A 9,712-nucleotide genomic window follows, 5' to 3' on the forward strand; every position below is an offset into this window, starting at 1 on the left:
TATATACTTTTTTTAATCTTTTGTAAAAACATATCTGGATGGAGAAAAACACAAAAAGAGGACATCAGACACAGACAACAGATTTAGATCAAGAGTGAAGTGTGGGCTCATAAAATTCCATTATAATGAAGTAACCCTAGGATACCCAGGATAAGCAAATCATACTAAAATAAATTTGAAGATAGGGATTATTAATATATATTTTAATCCACATATCAAGAAAAATGATTACAACTTTTTAATAATATCATAATCAAACATTATGCAAATTGAAGAAAAATATTTTTAAAACTTTTAAGAGAAAATGAAGGTGAAAAATAAAATAATAATAAAATAAATAATAGCAGTAATAATAATAATAATAATAAATAATCCTTTGACTTGGAAACCAAGACCATATTTCTTTGATTAGCACAGGTGTTGTGATGTTACACAGATGAAATAAGGCAATACAATCTGTATTACTTACTGTCTTAAAATCTTTTTAAAATGTAGGTGCTTTAATTCTGATTATACAGATAACAAATATTATCCAAGATATAAGAAAAATTTGTAAGAAGTGAACAAATTGTGAAAATGGTGGAGGAATGCTGGAGTGAAAGGCAAGAGAGCTAGTATCTTCATTTTACATGGGAAACAGTTAATATGGTAACAAAAGTTGGTGTGAGAAAAACACTAGTATTTAAATGTATGAAGATGAGCTACAGAAATTTTCAGTCATTAATGTAAATTTCAAATATTTGAGGTCAGCACAATAAAGAGTTTAGCACTTTGAAGTTAAATTTAAGAAACCAAGAGACATATCGTGTATACAACATCTCAGAGAAGTCTTAATTCTGAGGAGAGTAACATCTAGAACCCTGACAATAGGTAAATTAAAGTGAAAAATTATTCAAACTAATTGAAATTTGTCTCTTTTCATTCTTTATTGTGTGCATTAATTACTATGTTAAAAATATTTAAACAAATGAAAACTCTAAAAAAAGAGAATTCATGAATAATTAGAAGGAATCTAAAAAAAGGAAATAATAAAACTAGTGATGAGTTGAGGCTCAGTTTTTGGCCTCTGTAAATGACTAATTTGGGGTGAATTAATGGGATGGTGACACAATTAAGAATTTTGGATAATGAACATGTTGATAAATTGGCACATCAGATTAGTGACTTAAATACATTTTAAAGTAATCCATGTTTAACAAAGAACATTCAATCCTTTTATAGACAAAATGGAAAAATCACCACTTTCTTGAAACCCACTCTATGTGTGCCCCTTGTGCTGATGCTTTTTCAATTAACTCTGATAAGAAGTTACCACTTTTTCAGGTATCATCCACACAGAGCTTCCTCTCTGAAGTTCAGTTGTTTTCAAGGGTTTTAAGTTTGAGTAGTTCTGCCAACAGCCCTAGTCATTGGAGCATTAAAAAGTACACAAATTAAAAGCAATTTCCGGACAAAAACAGTTTCTTTTTCATTAGAAAACTATAAATAGTAAATGCCTCTTGGCTTTTTAAAAAGCACTCTAGATTCTGTTGCCAAGTTCTTTATCTTCTGTTTTCTACAGAATGAAGATTGTTTACTACCTTTTTCATTTTCTGTGTTATATGACCTTCATTTTACAAGGTAAAATAAATATTTCTGGAATATTTGTAACATAGAACTTCTAGCTAGAAATATAAATAATAGATTATTAATTGTAAAATGTAGGTTCTTAATATTGCCAACTGAGTGTTTTGAGTGTGCTGAATCTTGATTCCTCATTTTAAACATTACTGTACCAGTGTATTTTATCTACTTCATTTTCTATGTGAATGTGCATATAAAATGAGATGAATGATGAGGGAGAGAGCCTTCATCTTTTCCAGATCTTGATATTTCCTTTTAGATATTTAAATTACTAAGAAAACCATAATTTGTTAAATTTATACATGAGATTCAGAAGTAATTAGTCCCCAGGAAAGATTGATGGAGCCAAAACAGCTGTATTTATATCTTGAGATATCAACAACAGAATTTATAAAATAATGGAATATACAGTCCCAGAATATGATAGGTAATGAAATACAGTAGGAATAATAGGGTAAATAAAGAGGTAGTACCTCAAACATCACTGTCAAATTAGTAAATGCATTAGTAAAGACTCTAATAAAAATAAATGGAGCCTCTGAGGCAATGTGGTCTCTCTAAAAATGGAGATATAAATTTATATTCATATGAACCTACAAAAGTTGGAAGTTCAAAATTTGCATCATACGTGATAAAGAAAACTGGATTCAAATTCAGATCTCAATTTTATGAATAGCTCATTATGAAATAGGTCCGTGAACATTGTCATCCAGATAATTTAACTGCAATGTTGGCATCCTAGAAAGAAGGTGAAGAAATTTTAAGCATGGCCAGTAATAAACACTGTTTTTTAAATTTAAAAACTGATATATAATTTTATACCTGTTGCTCAATAGACTTAAGTTATGATTTAGTGAAATAATGTATTGGAAAGTCGCTCTACACACTAAAAATTGGTCTAACCAGTTTAGGTGCCATTATTTACTATCATTGTTGCTGTTGTTAGAGTTAATACTGCATGTGGCCTGAGGAAGTAGGATTTCAAATAAAATGAGGAAAGTCATCAAAGCTCACGGTGCTAATGTGTCAATGAATGACCATCTAAGGTAGTTTAACTCATGTTCCAATGCACACAATACCAGACACTGAGAACAGCAATACAATTTACTGTAATTCTCTAGCATACTTACATTGAGTCAAATAAATATAGATAAATCAATGAATTATTCTTATTTAGAAACATATAAATATTATCTAAATAAAAAGAATGGTGAAACAACATTAATGGTGGAAGTTTAGGGAAATGTCCAGAAATCTCTAATGAACAGTTTTGAAATTTGGAGGAAGACACTAGTATTAGACATTGGAAAATGAGAATAAAGGCAAAAGATAAATATGATTAGTTCATACATGGCAAAAACCATTGAATATTTTTATTTTCTATAATTTTCGTGTAGATATCTAATCTGACCCTCTCAATAACACTGAGTTGAATATTACTGCCTCTTTTATAAAAGAGGAGAATAACATCAAAGGACAAAAATTTTCAAGGTCACACCTATATACACTACCATGTATCTGATGTGAAATACAAATGCAGGTTTTTTGGATTGCAGCATATTTCTTCTTTCTATTTCATCCTAATGCTTTCTATAGTGATACTAAGGTTTAAAAAAATTCACTAAATAATTTGGTCAAAAGCAGCAAGGTCATACATACAGCAAGAAATTTGCACCTCAGATGTAGAGTAGATACATCGTCAGACTCTACATTTGCTGTGCACTGTAGTAAGCTTTAGGGCTTTGAAGATACTTGGTATAAGAACAGTAACCAAAGAATTCACATTACCTCTGGATCATCTAGCAGGTACCAAGTTATAACATATACTAGAATGAAAGAAAGATTCTATATTTGACCTTTGACTAACCAAGAAAACAGGTTGAGTAATGCAAGATATCAGAATGGAGCATTTTGAAGGAATTCACAAAACAGAACACATAAGTTGCATTAGGATATGGTTTGGCTATTGGTAAAATTATTAAAAAAGCAACAAAAAATGTCAAACCAGTTGTGGAAAACTGATGCAGATGAACACTGATAATGCTTAAAACATGAAGGAATCAGCAGTTTTTAAGTAGGGTACAAATAAACAGAATCCACAGAGAGAGTGAAGGCAGCACACCATTATGGCTGAGAGAGCAAGCCTGCCATCACATAGATCAGGATTCATATTAAGGTCCAGTGTCTCCATGTGGCTGACAAGGAAGTTGCAGGTTTTTATCGTACAATGAATGATAATATATATAATTTTCTAAGATTTTTGCAAAGAGTAAAATAATTAACATAAGCAAAGCATTTCCTACATTGCTTATCATACTGAAATATTTCAAGAAATATGGCAGGAGGAATAGGAGCAGAGATTTAAAAAAAAAAAAAAAAAAAACAGAGGTAAGAGGAAATAGTAGAGAATGAATACAAGGTGTTCAAGGTTAGCTGTTCTTTAGGCATGTTACACAGGCCAGGGATCTCAAAAGGAGAATCACAGTGACCTTGGTGACTGAGATACATTGCATGGTGAATGGGAGGCTGAGTTGAGAATGGTGAAGAAGATAAATTCAATGGTGATGAAATGTTGCCAGGAAGAGATTATTGATTCTGATACTCTAAGATTTACTAAGTTTTAAATCAAGGGGAGTTAATCACCAAGAAAATTTGCTTACTTGATAAATAAAAAGAAAACTTCTATAAAAAAGTTGAAAGTAGAAAACTCTGTGATGTTAATATTGGAAGATGATAATGCATCTTAACTACAAAGAAAACAGAAAAACAAATACTATCACAGATATAAAATATAGAAAATTTAAACATGAAAATTAACATATCTTTAATTTGAAAAATAAACATCAAAGGATATTAGAAAATGATTCAAACTAAGTTGTAATTTAAGTGAGATAACTCAAAGCTCATTGAATGACATGACATGATATTATAAGGAAATTTATATAGTTGTATCTGTATGCTTAAAATTAAAATTAAAATGTACTTCTTTAGTTACATTCCCATATTTAAAGTACTTGAGAGCCATAAGAAGCCAGTGGCTACCTATTTACTCAGTGTAGGGCCATTATACTGAGATATTATGAGCATTAAGGCTATAAAAATATTACAAAAAATACATGCATAGCTATTGCATGATATTAGCTATAGGTAATAGTAAAATAAGTTTGTTACAGCATATGCTTCCCACCCTCCATACATCTAGGTCATAGGATTTTTCCTTTGATTGATCTTGATAGTCATATATCAATATTTTTTTTCAACAACATATTCCAGAATGTGATTTCATCCCTACTACTTTTATTAAGTAGCCCTGAAACAATTAAAATTTAATCATGTGGGCAGATTATTCTTAGCCAAGGCTTAATAATATATTTGGTTCCATCATATTTGATAAAGATGTCTTTCAATTTAGTATGAAACACCTAAAACCAATTTAGGTGTTTAGCAAGCACATTTTAAAATTTACAAGACTTAAAGATATTTAAGCATGTTTGGAAGAACCTGATATGTGAATCCAGTTTTCCAGCTGTATATTATAGAGATTTAATACAGATTTAATACAATTTTCAATCTAATATCAGATTTTCTGATAAAAATTTTGCATCTAAATTGAGATCTTGATGTAACATAACATATACAGTGATTTTATAAGACTTAACACAAAACAGATATAAATATCTTATTAAGAATTTTTAAAGATCTTTATTATATTGAAATATATATATTTTTATATTGAAATATATATTATTTTGAAATGATAATACTTTGGATATACTGGCTTAAATAAAATACAATATTAAAAACATTTAAGTGCAACAAAAATGTAACTCCCAAGGTTAGAAAATTATAATCAAATTAAACTCTCAGTAACAAATGTATACTAAAACATAGGCAGATATTAATAAACTAGAAATTGCACAAGAGAGAACAGTTTCAAAGGTCACATTTTATTTTGAATACTAATAAAATTAGAAATCTTTAACAAAACTATATATAAAAGGAGACAGGGCAAAAATAAACCATCAGAGAGGCTAGTGTATTTGCCACAGGCATAAAGATTATCATGTAAAAATATTATGAGCAACTTCATAATAATACATTAAAATTGTAAATAGTGTATAATTCCTAGGGGGAAAATCCCCTCAAAAAATCCCACATTTAAAACTAAGGACTTTAACCAATTATGTTCCATCATCCTATTTATGGAATATCTGAAAAATTTATATTGACCAACAAATATATCAATTATGGTAACTTTGAAAACATTTTTTAGAGTTCTATTAGTTTATAAAAGTAATATGTGAATTACTACTGATAATATATACATATAAATATTATTAATGCCATCATAAGGTTATTAATGATAGTTAATTTTATAATAATCTCTAAATTATTATTTCCAACCTGTTTTAATATAGCTTTGTCAGTTTCATTTAAATATTTGCAGAACTGAAAACTTGAAGCCTAAATGGGTTAAAAGAGAAAATTAAAGGCAAATCTCATTCATGACTTTAGGTACAGAAATCCTGAAGAAAAGTAAAACCTAGCATCAAAATCTGATTATTTCATAAATTTGTTTGAATTCCTGGATTGTAAAATTGATATAGCTCTCTAAAATCAATATTAGCACATGAACATATTAGAAAAGAAATATTATATGATTGAATCAATATATAAAAATGATTTGGGTAAAATTACTATTTTTAAAAATCCTCATAAGTTAATGAAATATATAATTAAGATCCTGCACCTAATCAGTCTTAACAATACTAAAAATACTATCTGATAAATTTCCTACCAAGTAATTAAAAATTTCCATTTGAGATTATAAATAAGAGTACCATCCATCTTTAATACCAATACACATCATAATAGAGTTCTATTTAGTGCTTAAGAAAAAATGCATTTTTAAAGTTTTGAACAGAAAAATATCATCATTATTCACTTCTTTGATTATATCTAGAGAAAGCAAAGGGATCCTCTGATAAAATAACTAATGAGTTAGAAAAATTGATAAAAATAAATATATAATCAATTTCTATATAATAATACTTAGAAGAAAATCACATTATGAATTCAATATCATTTAGAATATCCTTAAAAATACTAGTTACAAGGAAATAATCCGAAGAAAGTTCTAAAAACCTCTACACAGTGAGCTAAAAAGTATTATCACAAAATTAAAGAAGATCTAAGTTTATGGAAGGATATGCATGTTAGTGGATTGGAGGATACATTGCTGGAAAGTTGTTGGTATTTTTCAATATGATACATAGAGTTTATAAAATCTTAATCTTATCCTAAAAGTTGATATTTGTTTTCTTTTGTGAAATCTGGAATAGCAATTTTAAATTTGTGGGAAAAAATTAAACAGTAGATAATAATTTATAAATTCTTGTCCTAAGACTTAGATGGGAGGACTTATTCAACAATGCAATGATATATTGAAAAGAAAAATTAATGAAACAGAACAGAGAATCCATAAAAAAGATCTACATAAATTGTAAAACTTCTATTAATGATGAAGATGGCAAGGCAGAAACCAATCTGACAAATGAATGTTTCAAGGAAAAGGATTTATTTTTTTATATTACCACATAAGGTAAAAAAAGGAATTTAACAACTTTCTCTTACCATAGCCAAAAACCAATTCCAAAATTACTAAATTAAATCACAAACACGAAACAGCAAATCATACAAGTTAAAAAGAAGAGATGATTTGGACATGCCAGGTGTAATATTTCTTAATAAGAAATGATAGCATTGACTATATTAAAATAAGGCAATTTTAAAAATCAAAAACATCATTGAGTAAAAAGACAAGCTCTATACTGGGAAATCTATGTGTAATGTATTTAGCAGGCAAGGAATACATACACATATAAAGAATTCATTAAAATCAATATAAAAATATGACCTAATAAAAAATGGGAGAAGACTGGTCAATTTCTAAAACATTTAGATCTACAAAAATCAATTAACATTAGAAAATATGTTATATTTCCTTAGTAATCAGAAAAATGAACACATCATTGTGAAATATGAGATGAGGTACGCTGTATAAAGTATCTCTACAAATGTCAGAAATATTAAATTAAAAATATCTAGCATTGGTAAGGTTTAAGAATGTGTGCAGTTAATATATAATGCTGTTAGAAGTTTTAAATTAGAACAAATGATTTGGAAATATGTGTGTCATTCTCTTCTAAACTTGAAGCTATGCAGACACATTATCCTTCTATTCTTCCTTTAGCAATATACCCAAAAGAAATGAGCATGTGTGTCAAAAATTTGAATGCATGTTTTTTCATAATTCAAAAAGACTAAAACCTTAGATTTGACCTAATTTTCCAAAAATAGGTAAAATATTGATGTTATACAGTTGCATTCAAAAATTATAGATTGTTACATATAATAACAATTGAATAGAATGAAGCTCTGAAAAAGTCCTGAATCTTGCTGAGAGTAATATAGAGCATGAACATTTTCATTGGGTATTAATTAAAATTACTTTCAATTTTTGCATATATAACATTATAAAATATTTATAGTGTATTTTTGGCAGTTTCTAAACTTGGTACAATGTACATATAGCACTTTTGTATATATCTTTTATATATATTTAAATAAAAGTTCAGTAATTTCAGTTACTCTCTTTTTTACTTTAGCCACGTGTTCCTTAATTGATGCTGAGCGCTGTACCAAACGTTATGGTAACTGTAGAAGAGACTGTTATAAAAGAGAAAAGCAAATTGATATATGTTTCTCAGTACGTAAGATTTGCTGCCTTGAGATCTTTGAGGACGATTGATTTTGAAAAAGAGGACATATCTCTGAACAAAGAAGTAGTATGTACATTAAAGCACTGGATATATATAATTAAAGCCTGTGAAATAAATAATTAAATACACAAGTCAATATTGTTATCTTCCCTTTTAGATGCTTATTACCCTATAGAATGCAATGAGATAGGAACTCTCTCTGAGCCAGAAGTTTGAGCAGATGTGTTTCTGGAGCTGATTCCTATGACATGAGTATTAGGATTGTTTTAACTGAGGCTCATGTTGAAACTGTCTTGGGTCCCCTAACTTATACAATTGAACATTTATCATCATCTCATTAAAATTTTGATTCATGAAAACCAATATTCCTGGGTTTATCAGTGGTCTAATATCACAATAAGATCATTGAGAATCAAGACACAGAAAAAACTTAAATAAGAACTAAAGTGTAAGCTAGAGTACAGCATAGATACACTCATTGTCCCTCCCTCTGTTCTGTTCATTTAAAAAGTCATGCTAGTCTAACACCATTTGATCTATTAAGAACTGGGTTTAAATACAATCTGGACTTTAGCTGAAGAATCTAGACTCATAAACATTAGCTGGGCCTAATATTACAGTTTTCTAGCATAGCCCTGGATGGGATGGAAGAAGTTTGTTATTTCAACTTCAATGTAAGTACTAGACATCACAAGTGTTTTCTCTTATATTAAGAGTTGGGGGAGGGAATATGGAGAATATAATTTGTTTCACAGCTATAAAGAAAGGATATATTAACCATTTGTCAGTTTTTCCAGATGCCCAAACATATATTTGTTTTTAAACATTAGCTACTAGTCTAGGATTATTATTTTGTTTATCCTGTTTTTAATGGGAGACTTTGTGAATGTCTATCATAATAATTAAAATAAATGACAAGAACTGGAATCCTGGACCAAATTAGGGATCAAATAGGTATTGGAGGTTTGAATGATGTGAAACAAAGTGAAGTAAAAGGAATGCAGAAGTAAGAGTCAAAGAGGATAGCTAATGTAGGCTAAGAGACTGGTACCAGGATCAGATGTGAGGATTAAAGACAAAAAGACACACATATAGAGCAGTAGGAATGAGGAACACATTTTTAAAAGTCAAATGCAATGACAAATAAAGCAAATACTCAAAATTTACACTAAAGTTTTAAGGAAAGGGCATCAAATAAGATGCAACAGCAACACAGTTATTGAAAGTGAAATAACCAGATAGCAAAATCAAGATCCATGGGAAAATCTAAAAGATAGGTAACAGAACATACCCACATAATTGAACAT

General features: G+C 28.9%; 1 protein-coding gene across 1 annotated transcript; it reads left to right on the top strand.

Moving 5' to 3' along the window:
- The first annotated feature begins 1,562 nt into the window (after positions 1–1,562).
- Defb114 (defensin beta 114) lies at positions 1,563–8,434 on the top strand. Its single transcript, XM_076859496.1, has 2 exons — positions 1,563–1,620; positions 8,292–8,434. The coding sequence occupies exons 1-2, from the start codon at positions 1,563–1,565 to the stop codon at positions 8,432–8,434; spliced, it is 201 nt and encodes a 66-aa protein (XP_076715611.1).
- The last annotated feature ends 1,278 nt before the right edge of the window (positions 8,435–9,712 follow it).

This window comes from Callospermophilus lateralis, chromosome 6, assembly GCF_048772815.1.
Source record: "Callospermophilus lateralis isolate mCalLat2 chromosome 6, mCalLat2.hap1, whole genome shotgun sequence".
Lineage (NCBI taxonomy): Eukaryota > Metazoa > Chordata > Mammalia > Rodentia > Sciuridae > Callospermophilus > Callospermophilus lateralis.

Excerpts from the sequence above, each read along its gene's own strand:
- Defb114 (XM_076859496.1), top strand. The coding sequence starts at position 1,563 with ATGAAGATTGTTTACTACCTTTTTCATTTTCTGTGTTATATGACCTTC. Across the intron at positions 1,621-8,291 it reads TATGACCTTCATTTTACAAG|CCACGTGTTCCTTAATTGAT; the intron begins GTAAAATAAATA and ends TTTTTACTTTAG.